The sequence below is a fragment of the Pecten maximus genome, chromosome 2, assembly GCF_902652985.1.
Source record: "Pecten maximus chromosome 2, xPecMax1.1, whole genome shotgun sequence".
Taxonomy (NCBI): Eukaryota; Metazoa; Mollusca; class Bivalvia; order Pectinida; family Pectinidae; genus Pecten; species Pecten maximus.
This window is the reverse complement of record NC_047016.1, coordinates 41225890-41245987: the sequence shown is the minus strand read 5'-3', so window position 1 is coordinate 41245987 and position 20098 is coordinate 41225890. Positions and strand designations below refer to the sequence as shown.

The window sequence follows — 20098 nt, the reverse complement described above, 5'->3', positions numbered from 1 at the left end:
TCTTTCTCAAATTTCATATGTAGGTTCCCCTTGGTGCCTAGTTATGCATATTGCATTTTGGGACTGATCGGAAAACAACATGGCCGACAGGCAGCCATCTTGGATTTTGACAATTGAAGTTTGTTATCGCTATTTCTAAGAAAATACTGAAGGGATCTTTCTCAAATGTCATATGTAGGCTCCCCTTGGTGCCTAGTTATGCATATCGCATTTTGGGACCGATCGGAAAACAACATGGCTGACAGGCAGCCATCTTGTATTTTGACAATTGAAGTTTGTTATCGTTATTTCTGAGAAAGTACAGAAGGGATCTTTCTCAAATTTCATATGTAGGTTCCCCTTGGTGCCTAGTATTGCATTTTGGGACCAGTCTGTCCTGAAAACAATCTCGCAAACAGACAGCCATTATGATTATCGCTAAATCTCAAATTTCTTATATAGCTAGGATTCCCTTGTTTGAAAAGTACTGGAGGGATGTTTCTCAATTTGCACAGATTAGTAAAATGAAGGGAAAAGTAGGGAGAAGAACAATCTGACATAGAACATATGAAGATCATTCAATGGTGGGCGCCAAGATCCCTCTGGGATCTCTTGTATCTAACTCAAATAATTTTGTATGGAAATTTCTGTCGCTATCCTTAAGAAATATATACCACATCACAGGTTTATGATGGATTTAGGGGTTCATCATTGATTACAAATTGTTTGGTTACTATCTAATTAAAATCTAGATGGTCATTCTCACTACGTTACATGAACATCTAACAACATCCCATAAGGGGTCACGTTCTGATGACCTCTGAGATGTGTGTATTTCACTTTCAGGGTGAATTGGCATTTTATCGATGTCATCAAAGCTAAATATTTCGTCACAGCATGCATCTGAAGCAAACCTTTTCAGCACAGTATATAGCTATATGCTTTCTGGGACGAAACGACTTGAAACAAATTGACAGATTATACAAGCTATGCATTCTAGTCATGCTAACTAGGACATATAGAATTCACTTCCAATATTCTGGAAGTAGTCATTTGATTGGCTAATCCAAAAGGTCACCCTGACGTGATCCCTTATGGGATGTTGTTAGATGTTCATGTAACGTAGTGAGAATGACCATCTAGATTTTAATTATATTGGTTTGGTTATGTCTTAAATCTTACTCAACACAAGTGTACTGAAGTGTCTTAAAATTTATAACTTTTTGTAGCTTTTCTGTACCTTGAAAAGGTAAAATTGGTTAATAATTCAACACTTCTTTTTGGTTCAGTCATTTTATTTTGATGACATTTTTTTTCCGTGTCCAGAAAGTTGAGATTGTCAAAGCTCAAACAAGTTATAAAAAGTTATAACGATATTTGATATTGTAAGTTTTTTTGTATCGTTCTGGAAAAGCACCCTACAACAGAATCAATTTATCTCAAATCCCACTAACCCATAGATGTCATTATTAAAAAAGCCTCTTGATGTTTCACGGGGTCATGTTACAAATAGTTGAGGCTCAAGGAGGGATTATTTGTAAGTTTTAAACCACTTTTAAAGTTTTCTTTCAAAAAAAAAAAAAAAAAAAAAAATGATTCTACTGAAAAAAGTTCTTGGAAGGGACTCATATCAAACTAGAAATTGTTTCGGAACAATTTGACGGGCTTTTCACTATTTAGCATAAATGACCTAAAGGCTTGGTATTTCCAAACATAAAAAACTATTTTAGAACACTTGATAGGTCATCCACATTCTAGTTTTGATTAATCTGGCATCTGAGATATTACATTTCAACAAAGGAGTGGACGAAGGGAAATAACTCGTACAGCCTTGTACGAGTTATCTCCCCTCGTCCAACTAACGTTATATCTCAGATGCCGTTATATATCAGATGCCAAATTAATTCAAAATGGCGTTCCGCGTTAATGGTAAACGTTACCGAAACACCAAAAAACATGAAAATCATCAGAATAACATTTTGAATCATACTTCAATTTCTTTTTTTGGAAAAAGATTAAAAAATGAAGATTTTCTAAAAATAGACTTATTTGACCCCATAGAGAACGCTTTTATTTGACCTCTGACCCTAAAACTTTTAGTGAGTAAAAGCTAGAGCCAGACTTTAACTACAAATAACATAATTACCTGACCCCTGTAAAATGAACGCTTTTTTAATTATGGGCATTTTAAGCTTTTTAATACATGACGTCATGGCGGCCATCTTGGATTTCAAATCAACTTAAAAAATAACATAACTTGGCCAGGACAATCCAAGGATTATTTTAGTTAAGATTGAGATGAATGCCACTTGTGGAACTTGAGAAGAAGTTTAAAATGTAAAACTATTTTTAATATAGAATATATAGTGGAAATTCAAAATGGCGTATACCGGAAACTGTATGTGTCATAGAAAAACTAAAAACGTCAAATCCATCAGAATGGCATTCTACATCATACTAAGAATTCTTTTTTGGAAAAAGATTGAAAAATGAAGATTTTCTAAAAATAGACTTATTTGACCCCATAGCGAACGCTTTTATTTGACCTCTGACCCTAAAACTTTTAGTGAGTAAAAGCTAGAGCCAGGCTTTAACTACAAATAACATAATTACCTGACCCCTGTAAAATGAATACTTTTTTAATTATGGGCATTTTAAGCTTTTTAATACATGACGTCATGGCGGCCATCTTGGATTTCAAATCAACTTAAAAAATAACATAACTTGGCCAGGACAATCCAAGGATTATTTTAGTTAAGATTGAGATGAATGCCACTGGTGGAACTTGAGAAGAAGTTTAAAATGTAAAACTATTTTTAATATAGAATATATAGTGGAAATTCAAAATGGCGTATACTGGAAACTGTATGTGTCACAGAAAAACTAAAAACGTCAAATTCATCAGAATGACATTCTACATCATACTAAGAATGTTTTTTTGGAAAAAGATTGAAAAATGAAGATTTTCTAAAAATAGACTTATTTGACCCCATAGCGAACGCTTTTATTTGACCTCTGACCCTAAAACTTTTTGTGAGTAAAAGCTAGAGCCAGGCTTTAACTACAAATAACATAATTACCTGACCCCTGTAAAATGAATACTTTTTTAATTATGGGCATTTTAAGCTTTTTAATACATGACGTCATGGCGGCCATCTTGGATTTCAAACCAACTTAAAAAATAACACCACTTGGCCAGGACTATCCAAGGATTATTTCAGCTAAGATTGAGCTGAATCCCACTGGTGGAACTTGAGAAGAAGTTTAAAATGTAACACACTTTTCTATATTGAAATATATAGGGGGAAATTCAAAATGGCGTACAACAGAAACCGTATGTGTCACAGAAAAACTGAAAACTTCAAATTCATCAGAATGACATTCTGCATCATACTAAGAATTTGTTTTGGAAAAAGATTGAAAAATGAAGATTTTCTAAAAATAGACTAACTTGACCCCTTAGCGAGCTTTTTTATTTGACCTCTCACCTTAAACTTGTAATAATATAAAAGTTAGCCCCAGTTATTATCTACAAATAATATAATTACATAACCTCTGTATAATGAATACTTTTTGAGTTATAGTCATTTTAAACATTTTAGGTATGACGTCATGGCGGCCATTTTGAATTTTCTGACCTACTTAATTTTGTTACATGAACATCTTCAGACCTTCTTATTAAACATACCTACATCATTTTAAACATAACTTATACCATATTTGCTGAATGGCTGTCACAAAATCAAGTGCAGAAGAAGAAAAATAATAAGAAACATAACAGAAACAATAGGTCTTTTCACCACTTGGGTGAAAAGCCCTAATTAAATATGGTTGGAAAATAAGGTCTGTTCCAGGAAAACATTTGGGCCTACCTATAGAAGCAATTTAACTTTTTGAAGACACTCGATCATATCCACTTTTTCGTGAACATTATACTGATCTAAATGCTATTTTGATTTTAAAAAAACCAACTCATAACATATGTCTAACAACAGAGTTAATTTATTTTAAACCCCACCAACCCATAGATGTGTTTTTAATATGAACCCACCACATGTAATTTCACCCATTGGGGCCTATAATATCGGTTCCAAAAAGACCTCATACAAAAGGTGCAAAAAGCCATGTTTACGTAATGTATATAGTTTAGTAAGTTAGTAGCACGATTGGAGCTCTTAGAATTCTAATTTCAAGAATTACCTGCCATCAAACCAGACTTTATGAAAAGTCGTCGAGGACAAACAAAAAGGGAAAGGAAGGACGTGTCTGATGATAGTGATGATGAGTGGAATCCTACGTCTGAAAGGAGGAAGAGCCAAAGAGGTAAAGGCAGGAAAATTATTTTTGATTTATGGCAGTTCAAATCTTATTTCAGTGCAAGATAACATATATATATTACACTATATGGCATTCAATTATATTGTTCCTCCCAGCCGTACTCTGGTTTATTAGCTCACCTGGTCCGAAGGACCAAGGTGAGCTTATGCCATACCGTGTCGTCCGTCGTCCGTCTGTCGTCCGTCCGTCCGTCCGTCAACAATTGACTTATTTGACTTCTTCTTCATAAACGCTGATCGGAATTTCACCAAATTTGGTCAGAAGCATCCCTATGGGTAGGGGACTCAAAATTGTACAAATGATGGGGCTGACCCCCTGGGCGCCTCTAGGGTGGGGCCAAAAGGGGTCAATTTAGCTATTTTGATATAAATGACATCTTCTCTGAAACCGAGCAATGGATATCGCTCATATTTGCTTGGTAGCATCACTATGGGGTGGGGATTCAAGATTGTACAAATGATGGGGCTGACCCCCTGGGGGCCTCTGGGGCGGGGCCAAATGAGGTCAATCGGGCTATATTGATATAAACGACTTCTTCTCTGAAACCGAGCATTGGCTATCGCTCATATTTTCCTGGTAGCATCACTATGTGATGGGGATTCAAAATTGTGCAAATGATGGGGCGGACCCCCCAGGGGCCTGTGGGGCAGGGCCAAATGTGGTCAATTGGGCTCTATTGATATAAACGACTTCTTCTCTGAAACCGAGCATTGGATATCGCTCATATTTTCCTGGTAGCATCACTATGTGGTGGGGATTCAAAATTGTACAAATGATGGGGCTGACCACCCAGGGGCCTGAGGGGCGGGGCCTAATGTGGTCAATTGGGCTCTATTGATATAAACGACTTCTTCTCTGAAACCGAGCAATTGATATCGCTCATATTTGCCTGGTAGCATCACTACTGAGTGGGGACTCAAAATTGTACAAATGATGGGGCTGACCCCCCGGGGCGCTGAGGGGCGGGGCCAAACAGGGTCATTTTGGCTAAATTGATATAAACAACTTCTCCTCTGAAACTAAGCAATGGATATCTCACGTATTTGTCTTGTAGCACCTACTTGGGGTAGGAATTCAAAATTGTACAAATGGTGGGGCTAACCCCCTGGGTGTCTTAGGGGCGGGGCCAAAAAGGGCCAGTTTGGCTAGATTGACGTCTCCTCTGAAACTAAGCAATGGATATCTCACATATTTGACTGGTAATATCCCCTTGGGGTAGGGATTCAGAATTGTACAAATGATAGGGCTGACCCCCCTGAGGGCTGAGGGTTGGCCAGAACGGGTCGATTTGCCTAAATTGATATAAACAACTTCTTCTCTGAAACTAAGCAATGGATATATATATATCACTCATATTCGCTTGGTAGCATCCCCTTGGGGTAGGGATTCAAAATTGTTACAATTGGTGGGGCTGACCCCCGGGGGACTGAGGGGCAGGGCCAAAAGGGATCAATTTGGCTAAATTGACATTTTTAGAATTACAATAAAAACAATGTTCATGTAACCATATAAAATGCATATGATATATATTGACATAGCAATACCAGTGGCAAATATACTTAAGCATAGTTCTTGTTTCATATCTCATGAAACCAGGTGAGCGATACAGGCCCTCTGGGCCTCTTGTATAATTAGTCCTCTACCGTTGAAACTTGGAGGACAAAAGGTTTCTTCCCTGTATGTCTATCAATCTGTCCACTCAGTTTTTTGCATTTTTCTCAGCCATGCTTCAAGGTATGTTGGTGAAAGTTGGTATGTAACTTAAGTATGAGTAGCTACAAATCGAGTCCAAGTTTCAGGGTTTTTGGGGTCGAATGTCTAGGTCACTTGTTTTCAGTGGGGAGCCGGTATGGCATACATGTTTACAAATACATGCCCATCAATCTTTTGGCGTATTAGGTTCCCCTTGGTGCCTAGTTATTATGCATATTGCATTTTGAGACCAGTCGGAAAACAACATGGCCGACAGGCAGCCATCTTGGATTTTGACAATTGAAGTTTGTTATCGCTATTTCTGAGAAAGTACTGAAGGGATCTTTCTCAAATTTCATATGTATGTTTCCCTTGGTGCCTAGTTATGCATATTGCATTTTGAGACCAATCGGAAAACAACATGGCCAACAGGCAGCCATCTTGGATTTTGACAACTGAAGTTTGTTATCGCTATTTCTGAGAAAGTACTGAATGGATCTTTCTCAAATTTCATATGTAGGTTCCCCTTGGTGCCTCGTTATGCTTATTGCATTTAGAGATCATTTTGAAAACAATATGGCCGACAGACCGCCATCTTGGATTTTGACGATTGAAGTTTGTTATCTCTATTTCTCAAAGTACGGAATGGATCTTTCTCAAATTTCATAAGTAGGTTCCCCTTGGTCCCTTGTATTGCTTTTTGGGACCAGTCTGTCCTGAAAACAACCTGGCAAACAAACAGCCATTATCGTTAAATCTCAAATTTCTTATATAGCTAGGATTCCCTTGTTTGAAAAGTACTGGAGGGATGTCTCAATTTGCACAGATTAGTAAAATGAAGGGAAAAGTAGAGAAAAGATCAATCTGACATGGAACCTATGAAGATCATTCAATGGTGGGCGCCAAGATCCCTCTGGGATCTCTTGTGACAATTGATGTTTGTTATTGCTATTTCTCAGAAAGTACTAAAGGGATCTTTCTCAAATTTCATATGTAGGTTTCCCTTGTTGCCTAGTTATGCATATTGCATTTTGGAACCATTCTGAAAACAACAGGGCAGCAATCTTGGATTTTGATAATTGATGTTTGTTATCGCTATATTACAGAAGGTACTGAAGGAATTTTTCATCAATTTCATATGCAGGTTCCCCTTGATCCCTCGTATTGAATTTTGGGACTAATCTGAAAACAACATGGCCAATAGACAGTCATTATCACTAGAATCTCAAATTTCATCAATGGGTTCCCCTTGTTTGAAAAGTACTGGAGGAATGTTTCTCAATTTACACAGATTAGTAAGAGGAAGGGGAAAATAGAGAGACGTTCAATCTGACATGAAACTTATAAAGATAATTCAATGGTGGGCGCCAAGATCCCTCTGGGATCTCTTCTTAGATGTCTTGATGAAAAATATATGCAGCATCAACAGGTGCTGGGCATTGTACTTTAACCAGGTCACTGTGACATTCATTTCTACAGTTAAAATAATGAATATCTATATTGTTTGTTTACAGCAAGGCTTGCTTCTACTGACCAAGGTAGCCAGATGTCATTTAAAATAAAGGAAGACATTGATCTAAACAGAGAAAAGTCAAAAGAAGATGTTTCTGTTGTATTTTCAAGAGTAACTCATACTGAAGAACGAACAACTAAAGTAGAATATGAAACAGGTAAGTTTATTCATATTTGTAAGACGGCAATATAGAAATAAAGTACAAAAGTACTTCAATTTTATTACTAGTTTTTTCCTACTTGCCTCGCGTCTGTAATCCGTCCATCCCTCCATCCGTAAACAATTCTTGTTATCGCTATTTCTGAGAAAGTACAGAAGGAATCTTTCTCAAATTTCATATGCAGGTTCGATCCCCCTTAGTCTGTAGTTATGCATATTGCATTTTGGGACCGATAGGAAAACAACATGGCCCACAAGCAGCTATCTTGGATTTTGACAATCAAAATTTGTTATCTTGGATTTTGACCATTGAAGATTTGTCCTGCTATTTCTCACAAAGTGCTGAAGCGATCTTTCTCGAATTTCATATATACGTTTCCCTTGGTGCTTAGTTATGCATATTGCATTTTGAGACCAATCCAAAAACAACATGGCCGAAATGCAGCCATCTTGGATTTTGACAATTGTAGTTTGTTATCGCTATTTCTCAGAAAGTACTGAAGGGATCTTTCACAAATTTCACATGTAGGTTCCCCTTGGTGCCTTGTATTGCATTTTGGGACCAATCTGTCCTGAAAAAACCAGACCAACACACAGCCATTATTGCTAAATCTAAAATTTCATTATAGGTTTCCCTTTTTAGCTCACCTGGACCGAAGGTCCAGTGAGCTTTTATCATGGTGCAGTGTCCGTCTTCCATCATCCGACCATCCGTCGTCTGGCTGTCGTCTGGCCGTCGTCCGTCATCATTTGCATCAAATCGCTACTAGTCAAAAAGTTCTCATTGGATTTTGACCAAATTTGGCCAGAAACATCCTTGGCAGAAGGGGAATAGATTTTGCATAAACTGTGACTCTGATCCCGGAGGGGACAAAGGGACGGGGCCCTAATGGGGAAATAGAGGTTATTCCTTTAAATCGCTACTAGTAATCAAGTTATGAATGGATTTGGACCCAATATAGTAAGAAACATCCATGGGGGAAGGGGAACAGATTTTCCATAAATGGTGGCTGACTCCGAAGGGGCCAAAGGGGTTGGGCCCAATAATGGAAATAGAGGCAATTCCTTTAAATCGCTACTAGTCATAAAGTTATGAATGAATTTTAACCCAATTTGGTCAGAAACATCCTTGGGGGAATGGGAACAGATTTTGCATAAATGGTGGCTCTGACCCAAAAGGGGCCAAAGGGCCGGGCCCATAAGGGGAAATAGAGTTAATTCCTTTAAATCGCTACTAGTTATAAAGTTATGAATGGATTTGAACCCAATATAGTCAGAAACATCCTTGGGGGAAGGGGAACAGATTTTGCATAAATGGTGGCTCTGACCCCAAAGGGGCCAAAGGGGCGGGGCCCATAAGGGGAAATAGAGGTAATTCCTTTAAATCACTTCTTGTCATACAGTTAGGAATGGATTTGAACCCAATTTGGTCAGAAACATCCTTGGGGGAAGGGGAACAGATTTTGCATAAATGGTGGCTCTGACCCCAGAGGGGGACAAAGGGGTGGGGTCCGATAGGGGAAATAGAGGAAATTCTTTTAAATCGCTACTTGTCATCAAGTTATGAATGGATTTCAACCCAATTTGGTCAGAAACATCCTTGGGGAAGGGGGAACAGATTTTGCATAAATGATGACTCTCGGGCCAAAGGGGCGGGGCCCATAAGGGGAAATAGAGATAATTCCTTTAAATCACTTCTTGTCATACAGTTATGAATGGATTTGAACCCAATTTGGTCAGAAACATCCTTGGGGGAAAGGGAACAGATTTTGCATAAATGGTGGCTCTGACCCCCGAGGGGGACAAAGGGGCGGGGTCCGATAGGGGAAATAGAGGAAATTCTTTAAATCGCTACAAGTCATAAAGTTATGAATGAATTTGAACCCAATTTGGTCAGAAACATCCTTGGGGGAAGGGGGAACAGATTTTGCATAAATGGTGACTCTGACCCGAAAAGGGCCAAAGGGACGGGGCCCATAAGGGGACATAGTTAATTCCTTTAAATCGCTACTTGTCAAACAGTTATGAATGTTAATTCCTTTAAATCGCTACTTGTCAAACAGTTATGAATGGATTTGAACCCAATTTGGTCGGAAACATCCGTGGGGGAAGGGGAACAGATTTTGCATAAATGGTGACTCTGACCCCAAAGGGGCCAAAGGGGCGGGGCCCATAAGGGGAAATAGTTAATTCCTTTAAATCGCTACTTGTCAAACAGTTATGAATGGATTTGAACCCAATTGGGTCAGAAACATCCGTGCGGGAAGGGGAACAGATTTTGCATAAATGGTGACTCTGACCCCAAAGGGGCCAAAGGGGCGGGGCCCATAAGGGGAAATAGTCAATTCCTTTAAATCGCTACTAGTCATAGAGTTATGAATGGATTTGAACCCAATTTGGTCAGAAACAGCCTTTGGGGAAGGGAAACAGATTTTGCATAAATGATGACTCTTGGGCCAAAGGGGCGTGGCCCAATAGGGGCCCAATAGGGAAAAAAAAGGTAATTCCTTTAAATCGCTACTAGTCATAAAGTGATGAATGCTTGTTCTAAAAACAATTTTTGAGGTCTTTTACACCTTAAAGAGTCTGGACTTCATTAATCTTTAAAGCAGTTCAGATTCCCACACTATAACCATGCCTATATAGCATTGTTTGAGGTTTACAAATAAAACAAATTGAATATGAGCATTATATTTTGACATTTGGTCTAATCCAACCAGGTGAGCAATACAGGCCCCATGGGCCTCTTATTTAAAAAGTACTTGAGGGATGTTTGTCAATTTGCACAAATTACTACAGTGTCTCAGATTGGCGGTGCGCCCGCGCCATTCCCACACGTTTTTTGTGAATGACGCATGGTTTTATTTCCTGAAGGGCCGCCCTGGTGCATAGATAAAATACAAAATAAAAGATTCGTGACCAAAACATCGGCGCAGCCAGTATCGGCCTCTCGTGGTTAAAGGGAGGCAACTTCTAAACTAGTACAAGAATTAATAAAGTCTCGTTTAACGTGAGAATTGAAAATGAAACAAACACAGATCGGCCGATATTTCACCTCCGGTGGACCGGGAGACAAAACAAAATTTGTCCCTAAAGAAGGTATGTCAAGTTAACTTATCAATGAAAGAAGATTTATAAATATGTTAACTTCAAATAAATTAAGGGAATATGTATAACTAAACAAAACATGTCTGACATTTAGTCATTTACCGATGACCCAATTACTGTGCGTTCGTGGTTACGTACTGCGAAAGCAATTTGATGTAGTGTCAATCAGATTTGATATAATTACTAGGCAGTATTAAAGCTTTATGAAAGAATCATAAACTGCAATCAGTAATTGAGTTATAATGATGCATTACAGCCTATTTTCACGAAGATTTAATTTATTTTCCCGATATAAGATGTCCGTGTTGTTTGATTTAATATTTACATGTATAATTTTAAATGTACTGTACAGTGAAATGTTTCATCTTTCATAATAAATTCATTGTTTTAGTTTATATTTACAGTATATGTAATAAAAAAGAAACACAGTTTCATTTGCGTTTTTTTTTTAATTAGTAAAAATATCACCAATAATATTTGATAATTTTAACACCAATAGGGACCGGCCCATGGTTTTGGAAAATGACCCCTCATTTCCGACCCAGAGGGGTCATATGGCCCACACCCACTGAAAACAATCTGAGACACTGTTACTAAAAGGAAGGGGAAAATATAAGACAGAAGATCAATCTGACATAGAACCTATAAAGATCATTCAATGGTGGGCGCCAAGATCCCTCTGGGATATCTTGTTTGTTCATTTTCTGGGGCATTATTGAAGAGAAAAAACAAGATAAAAATATGATGAAATGATTACATATCAACAAATCAGTGACAATTATAAAAAAAAGAAATCTGTTCACACAAGGAAAAAATTATGTTACACATGAGTGATGCATGGGTGACACTGTGAGTCATACTGTAAGTCATTCTACCGAATGATTTTGTTGTATTCCATGAAGGTAATCCAAAAATAAGTTTGAACTTTTCCTATAGGATATATTGTAGTAAATATTTGGCGAGATACAGTTATAATAGGCTCCACACAGTTTTAAAATATAATTTATCAATGCTGGCAGTGACAGCCATGTGCTAGGAAAAACGACAAGTGCAAAGGATGATTGACGTAACCCTACAACAATCGCTTCTAGTAGGGACCATGAATTTTGAATGAGCACAGCAAGAGTTAAGAAACATGGGTGTGAACTTATTTTAATGGAACCAAAAAATGTATTGATATTCCTGTAACATTGTGGTGTGTACAACATAGCATTTTTATCCAATCATTAAAAACAAAGTCAAAATAGTCTTAGATTTGCAATTATGTGTTTTGAATAGGTTTAATATATACACAAATAGTAGCAGTAATAGATTAATTGATGTCATATCACCCATGTAATAAAATATCGGACAAATGTTCCTTCTTGAAGGATTTTCACCAAACTGTTTGAGGACCATAATATCTCAGGCAATGAAGTTTAAGGTTATTGAGTCCATGTTATACTATTTTTAGCTTACCTGCCCACATGGCAAGTGAGCTTTTATCGTTGAGCTGTCTCCGTTTTCCGGCCATCTGTTTGTCCTGTATCCATTTTGTCATTTGACCAACTTCTCAATTACCATGAGACACAAAAACCTAATATTGGGCCTGGGACTTGATAATGAATCTGTAGCATGCTGCAATGAAGGGCTACTAAGTTTGTTCAAATGAATGATGTTGACCTTCAATCAAGGTCGCGGGGGTCAAATAGGCTGAAATCTTCAAACGACGACTTCTCAATACCAAATTTAAGAGGCCCATGGAATTGATATATTAGCTCTAGCATACTGGTGTGAAGGGCTAACAAATGTGTTCAAATGAATGACAAGGTCACAGGGTGCAAATATGCTAAAATCTTTTAATGACTCCTTTCAAAATAATTCTATTGAATTCTTTTCAATAAACAAAAGGTCTTGAGATCTGATATTTGGCTTGTAGCATATGCTTGGGTGAAGGCTAGGAAGTTTGTTCAAATGAATGACCTAGACCATGATTTTGGTTTGAAAGAGTTGAATATTAATTGGCCTAAATATTTAAAAGACATATTTTTAAATAACTGCGACGCCCTGAGATCTTTTATTAGCTCACCTGGCCCAAAAGACCAAGGTAAGCTGATGCCATACTGTGGTGTCCATTGTCTATCGGCCAAAAATTACCTTGTGTACACATGATAACTTGAGTAAAAATCAAAATCAAGTTTAATGAAACTTTCAATTGCATGCAGTCGTATCGACAAGATCTCAGACTTGTGAAAAAATGGAAATAATTCAACAGTAGTAAACAGAGTAATTGCCCTTTGTAATAATAATGTTATTAACAATTTGTTAGCTTTCCTGGCCCGAAGCGTCTGGAGCATTATTGGGCAAGAGAGATGTAACGTATAAACGGAGGGTATGGCTCCCCTGGGGTTAGTGGGGTGAGGCCCCATATGGGAAATTGAGGTAAATCGTTTTAATCTGTATTATTCCTGAAGGCCTGAATGGATTTTGTTGAAATTTGGTCTAAGGCCAAGGAGATCTAACATTATATAAATGGAAGGTATGGATATACCCTGAGGCTGGAGGGACAGGGCTCAATAGGGTAAATGGAGTTAAATCTTAATCGCTACTAGTCCTGAACAACATTATGGATTTTGATAAAATTTGGTATGGAGCATATATTATTTGGCAAACAAGATCTTATGTTGTACAGATAAAGGTTGTGGCACTCTTGGGGCCGGAGATAGGGGGCTCAATGGGCGAAATACAGCAAAAATGAAAAAAACATCCCTTTAAAATGCTTTTACTTTTTCAATGATTTAGTCAACCTTTGGTTTGAATCATTGGGAAAGACAGTGCAAAAGCATTAGAAATATAATTGAATAAGAGTATTCTGTCATAGTTGCAGAAAATCTAGGTTAGCAATGCAGGCCCTCTTAGCCTCTTGTTTTTAGACCTAATTATATTCCTGTTAAATAAACTTTAGTAGAGTTAGTATACTTACTGTGATAGTTCTCGTTAGATCTGTAGATTATTGGTATGACATATTGAACAAAATTATTTTTATAAATGTATGTGCATGTACAAACTTCATATTTTGACTTTGCAGGAAGCGTAATAATATGTATAGATATCTCACCTGCCAGCAATTCATCAGAACCATCTTCTATACATTTGGCTGAAGAGTTCAAACATTATCTATTGGATGGTGGAACTATACAATTAACTGATGAATCACACACAGTGTTACATGTAGACGAAGAAGCTTGTTTCAAGATAGCACCACAAAATGCTGCTGAAGATGGTAAGAAAACATATTTTTAGCCCACCATCATCAGATGGTGGGCTATTCAAATCGCCTTGCGTCTGTGGTCTGTCCGTCCGTCCATCCGTAAACAATTCTTGTTATCACTATTTCTGAGAAAGTACTAAAGGGATCTTTTTAGCCCACCATCATCAGATGGTGGGCTATTCAAATCGCCTTGCGTCTGTGGTCTGTCCGTCCGTCCATCCGTAAACAATTCTTGTTATCGCTATTTCTGAGAAAGTACTAAAGGGATCTTTTTAGCCCACCATCATCAGATGGTGGGCTATTCAAATCGCCCTGCGTCCGTGGTCCGTCCGTCCGTCCGTCCGTCCGTCCGTAAACAATTCTTGTTATCGCTATTTCTCCGAAAGTACTGAAGGGATCTTTCTCAGATTTCTTATGTAGGTTCCCCTTGGTGCCTAGTTATGCATATCGCATTTTGAGACCTAACGGAAAACAACATGGCCGACAGGCAGCCATCTTGGATTTTGACAATTGAAGTTTGTTATCGCTATTTCTGAGAAAGTACTGAAGGGATCTTTCTCAAATTTCATATGTAGGTTTCCCTTGCTGCCTAGTTATGCATATTGCATTTTGAGACCAATCGGAAAACAACATGGCCGACAGGCAGCCATCTTGGGTTTTGACAATTGAAAATTGTTATCGCTATTTCTGAGAAAGTACTGAAGGGATCTTTCTCAAATTTCATATGTAGGTTCCCCTTGCTGCCTAGTTATGCATATTGCATTTTGAGACCTATCGGAAAACAACATGGCCGACAGGCAGCCATCTTGGATTTTGACAATTGAAGTTTGTTATCGCTATTTCTCAGAAAGCACTGAAGGGATCTTTCTCAAATTTCATATGTATGTTCCCCTTGGTGCCTAGTTATCCATATTCCATTTTGAGACCAATCGGAAAACAACATGGCCGACAGGCAGCCATCTTGGATTTTGACAATTGAAGTTTGTTATTGCTATTTCTCAGAAAGTATTGAAGGGATCTTTCTCAAATTTCATATGTAGGTTCCCCTTGGTGCCTAGTTATGAATATTGCATTTTGAGACCAATCGGAAAACAACATGGCCGACAGGCAGCCATCTTGGATTTTGACAATTGAAGTTTGTTATTGCTATTTCTCAGAAGGTGCTGAAGGGATCTTTCTCAAATTTCATATGTAGGTTCCCCTTGGTGCCTAGTTATGCTTAAAGCATTTTGAGACCTATCGGAAAACAACATGGCCGACAGGCAGCCATCTTGGATTTTGACAATTGAAGTTTGTTATCGCTATTTCTCAGAATGTACCAAAGAGATCTTCCTCAAATTTCATATGTAGGTTCCCCTTGCTGCCTAGTTATGCATATTGCATTTTGAGACCAATCGCAAAACAACATGGCCGACAGGCAGCCATCTTGGATTTTGACAATTGAAGTTTGTTATTGCTAATTCTCAGAAGGTACTGAAGGGATCTTTCTCAAATTTCATATGTAGGTTCCCCTTGGTGCCTAGTTATGCATATTGCATTTTGAGACCAATCGGAAAACAACATGGCCGACAGGCAGCCATCTTGGATTTTGACAATTGAAGTTTGTTATCGCTATTTCTCAGAATGTACTGACGAGATCTTTCTCAAATTTCATATGTAGGTTCCCCTTGGTGCCTAGTTATGCAATAAGCATTTTGAGACCTATCGGAAAACAACATGGCTGACAGGCAGTTATCTTGGATTTTGACAATTGAAGTTTGTTATCGCTATTTCTCAGAAAGTAATGAAGGGATCTTTCTCAAATTTCATATGTAGGTTCCCCTCGGTGCCTAGTTATGCATATTGCATTTTGAGACTAATCGGAAAACAACATGGCCGATAGGCAGCCATCTTAGATTTTGACAATTGAAACTTGTTATCGCTATTTCTAAGAAAGTGCTGAAGGGATCTTTCTCAAATTTCATATGTAGGTTCCCCTTGGTCCCTGATGTTGCATTTTGCGACCAATCCGAAAGCAACATGGCGGACAGACAGCCATTATCGCTAAATCTTAAATTTTATATATAGGTACCCCTTGTTTGAAAAGTACTAGAGGGCTGTTTCTGAATTTACACAGATTAGTAAGACTTAGAAGGGAAAAGTAGAGAAAAGATCAATCTGACATGGAACCTATAAAGATCATTCAATGGTGGGCGCCAAGATCCCTCTGGGATCTCTTGTGACAATTAAAATTTGTTATCGCTATTTCTCAGAAACTAATGAAGGGATCTTTCTGAAATTACATATGCAGGTTCCCCTCAGTGCCTAGTTATGCATATTGCATTTTGAGACTAATCAGAAAACAACATGGCCGACAGGCAGCCATCTTGGACTTTGACAATTGAAGTTTGTTATCGCTATTTCTGTGAAAGTACTGAAGGGATCTTTTTCAAATTTCATATGTAGGTTCCCCTCAGTGCCTAGTTTTGCATACTGGGACCAATACGAAAACAACATGGCCGACAGACAGCCATTATAGCTAAATCTTAAATTCTATATATAGGTTCCCTTTGTTTGAATAGTACTAGAGGGCTGTTTCTGAATTTACACAGATAAGTAAGACTTAGAGGAAGGGAAAAGTAGGGAAAAGATCAATCTGACATGGAACCTATAAAGATCATTCAATGGTGGGCGCCAAGATCCCTCTGGGATCTCTTGTTCAAATTTCTTATGTAGGTTACCCTTGGTGTCTTGTTATGCATATTGCATTTTGGGACCGATCTAAAAACAACATGGCCGACAGGCAGCCATCTTGGATTTTGACCATTGAAGTTTGTTATCGCTATTTCTGAGAAAGTTTTGAAGGGATCTTTCTCAAATTTCATATGTAAGTTCCCCTTGGTGCCTAATTATGCATATTGCATTTTGGGACCGATCGGCAAACAACATGGCCGACAGGCAGCCATCTTGGATTTTGACCATTGAAGTTTGTTATCGCTATTTCTGGAAAAGCACTGAAGGGATCTTTCTAAAATTTCATATCTAGGTTTCCCTTGGTGCCTAGTTATGCATATTGCATTTTGGGACCAATCGGAAAACAACATGGCCGACAGGCAGCCATCTTGGATTTTGACAATTGAAGTTTGTTATCTCTATTTCTGAGAAAATACTGAAGGGATCCTTCTCAAATTTCATATGTAGGTTCTCCTTGGTCTGTAGTTACGCATATCACATTTTTGCACTGTTCGGAAAACAACATGGCCGACAGGCAGCCATCTTGGATTTGGCAATTGAAGTTTGTTATCGCTATTTCTGAGAAAGTACTGAAGGGAGCCTTCTCAAATTTCATATGTAGGTTTTCCTTGGTCTGTAGTTATGCATATTACATTTTGGGACCGATCGGGAAAAAACATGGCCGACAAGCAGCCATCTTGGATTTTGACTATTGAAGTTTGTTATCGCTATTTCTGAGAAAGTAAGGAAGTGATCTTTCTCAAATTTCATATGTAGTTTCCCCCTTGGTCTGTTGTTGTGTATATTGCATTTTGGGACCGATCATAAACAACATGGCCGACAGGCAGCCATCTTGGATTTTGACAATTGAAGTTTGTTATCGCTATTTCTAAGAAAGAACTGAAGGGATCCTTCTCAAATTTCATATTTAGGTTGCCCTTGGTCCTTAGTTATGCATATCGCATTTTGGGACCAATCGGAAAACAGCATGGCCAGCAGGCAGCCATCTTGGATTTTGACAATTGAAGTCGATATTCCTCAGAAAGAACTGAAGAGACCAACCAACCAATTGTTTTCCCATAGACCTTAGTGTTATCGTTTTGGATTATTTCATTCAAATTCTTGAATTGAATATGACGATTATGGTTTATAACAAAAGTTTAGGGTCTGATATAACACCTAATCAAAAAAAACATTTCTTATTGATAGTTACCTATCAGGCTACATATCTATTTTCTCACTTCATAACATACTGGCCAATCAGTGGCTGCCAGACATTTTATCCTTGGCTCAACGTTCTATACACAGGGGCTGTTTCAAAAATATATTTTTTCAATTGGTTGGTTGTTCCCTATAGCATCTTTCACATTTTTCAAAGATAACTTTTCTGGAACAGGATAGAACCATAGGATATGCTATCAAAATATGCAGTGCCTGACTGCAAGTCTTAGGCTGGTAGGTTGATTCTTCTATTGGTACCGGATATGAAATTCTTAAGAGAAAACCACATTAAAATTGAGTTAATTTTGAAATGTAAATTTTAATATCTTGATAAGCTTTGAATTTAAAGTGATGGTTTTTGGTTAATAGCCAAGTATAGAAATCGTGCTACTCAGAAATATAAACAAATAAGATATAGAATAAAGATCAGGGGGAGATAACTCAATGTTATCTCCTCCACCCCCTAATTTCTGGTCTTTTTGTAAAAAATGAAGAAAAAAAGGCCGAACGATAAAAAAAATTAGGAGTGGAGCCATTATTTAGATAAAAGAGTCGAAACACAGACACAGAACACGGAACCGGGCAAGTGACAACAAAAAATAACCAGATATATCACCAAACACTGAACTGGGGTAGTGACAACAGAACAACCAAACATATCACCGAATACCGAATCGGGGTAGTGACAACAGAACAACCAGACACACACCCACACATTGAACCGGGGTAGTGGCAGCAGTACAACCAGCATACCACCGTACCCCGAGCCACGATATATACCGCTACAATTGAAATATAGAATGTATGTCCGTATCTGTCCGGTCTATGGTCCTCCTTGTAACACTACATGTGTCATATTTTCATCATCAATCCCCCCTGAATCTCAATTTCTCTCTAAATTCTGCTACAATGCCTCCAAGATGAGAATCCCGTCCGAAAATGTGCTAGTCGGTCCCATCATCTGGTTTCCAGGGATGCTAGATGGCACAAAATGTCATATGCGGTAGCTATATGTAGAGACCAACCAACCAATTGTTTTCCCATAGACCTTAGTGTTAACGTTTTGGATTATTTCATTCAAATTCTTGAATTGAATATGACGATTATGGTTTATAACAAAAGTTTAGGGTCTGATATAACACCTAATCAAAAAAAAAAGTTGGGTCCTTCAGCTCAAATTTTCTCCAGGGTAGCCATTTTGAAAATAGGTGAATTTCGCAGTAAAAATTCTCAAACATCTTAAATGTTTACCTGTTTACTATTATTACGTGAACTTTTGGGAAAAAAACCAATCGGACTTAAGAAATTTATATCAACATTTCTTATTGATAGTTACCTATCAGGCTACATATCTATTTTCTCACTTCATAACATACTGGCCAATCAGTGGCTGCCAGACATTTTATCCTTGGCTCAACGTTCTATACACAGGGGGCTGTTTCAAAAATATATTTTTTCAATTGGTTGGTTGTTCCCTATAGGGATCTTTCTCAATTTTCATATGTAGTTTCTCCTTGGTCCGTCATATTGCATTTTTGGACCAATCTGGAAACATTGTCGACAGACAACCATTATTGCTACATCTCAAATTTCATATATAAGTTTCCCTTGTTTAAAAAGCACTGGAGGGATGTTTCTCAATTTATGCAGATTAATAAGAGGAAGGGAAAAAAAGAGAAAAGATCAATCTGACATGGAACCTATGAAGATCATTCAATGGTGGGTGCCAAGATCCCTCTGGGATCTCTTGTGACAATTGAAGTTTGTTATTGCTATTTTACAGAAGGCACTGAAGGAATCTTTCTCAAATTTCATATGTAGGTTCCCCTTGGTCCCTGGTGTTGTATTTTGGGACCAATCAGAAAACAACATGGTCGACAGACAGCCATTATTGCTAAATCTTAAATTTTATATATAGGTTCCCCTTGTTTTAAAAGTACTAGAGGGCTGTTTCTGAATTGACACAGATTAGTAAGACTTAGAGGAAGGGAAAAGTAGAGAAAAGATCAATCTGACATAGAACCAATGAAGATCATTCAATGGTGGGCGCCAAGATCCCACTGGGATCTCTTGTTAGATATACACAAGACAGTGGAGACCTGTGTCAGACATCTATAATATACTTG

The 20098-nt window shown here is 38.0% G+C and overlaps 1 protein-coding gene across 1 annotated transcript in view; it reads left to right on the top strand.

Annotated features, from left to right (window-relative positions):
* The window catches only part of LOC117343099, an 83164-nt gene that overhangs the window by 26246 nt on the left and 36820 nt on the right, over window positions 1–20098 (top strand). The window contains exons 6-8 of the mRNA XM_033905412.1: window positions 4174–4302; window positions 7524–7679; window positions 13857–14051. Coding sequence (XP_033761303.1) covers window positions 4174–4302; window positions 7524–7679; window positions 13857–14051 — 480 coding nt within the window. The remainder of the gene's footprint in view (window positions 1–4173; window positions 4303–7523; window positions 7680–13856; window positions 14052–20098) is intronic.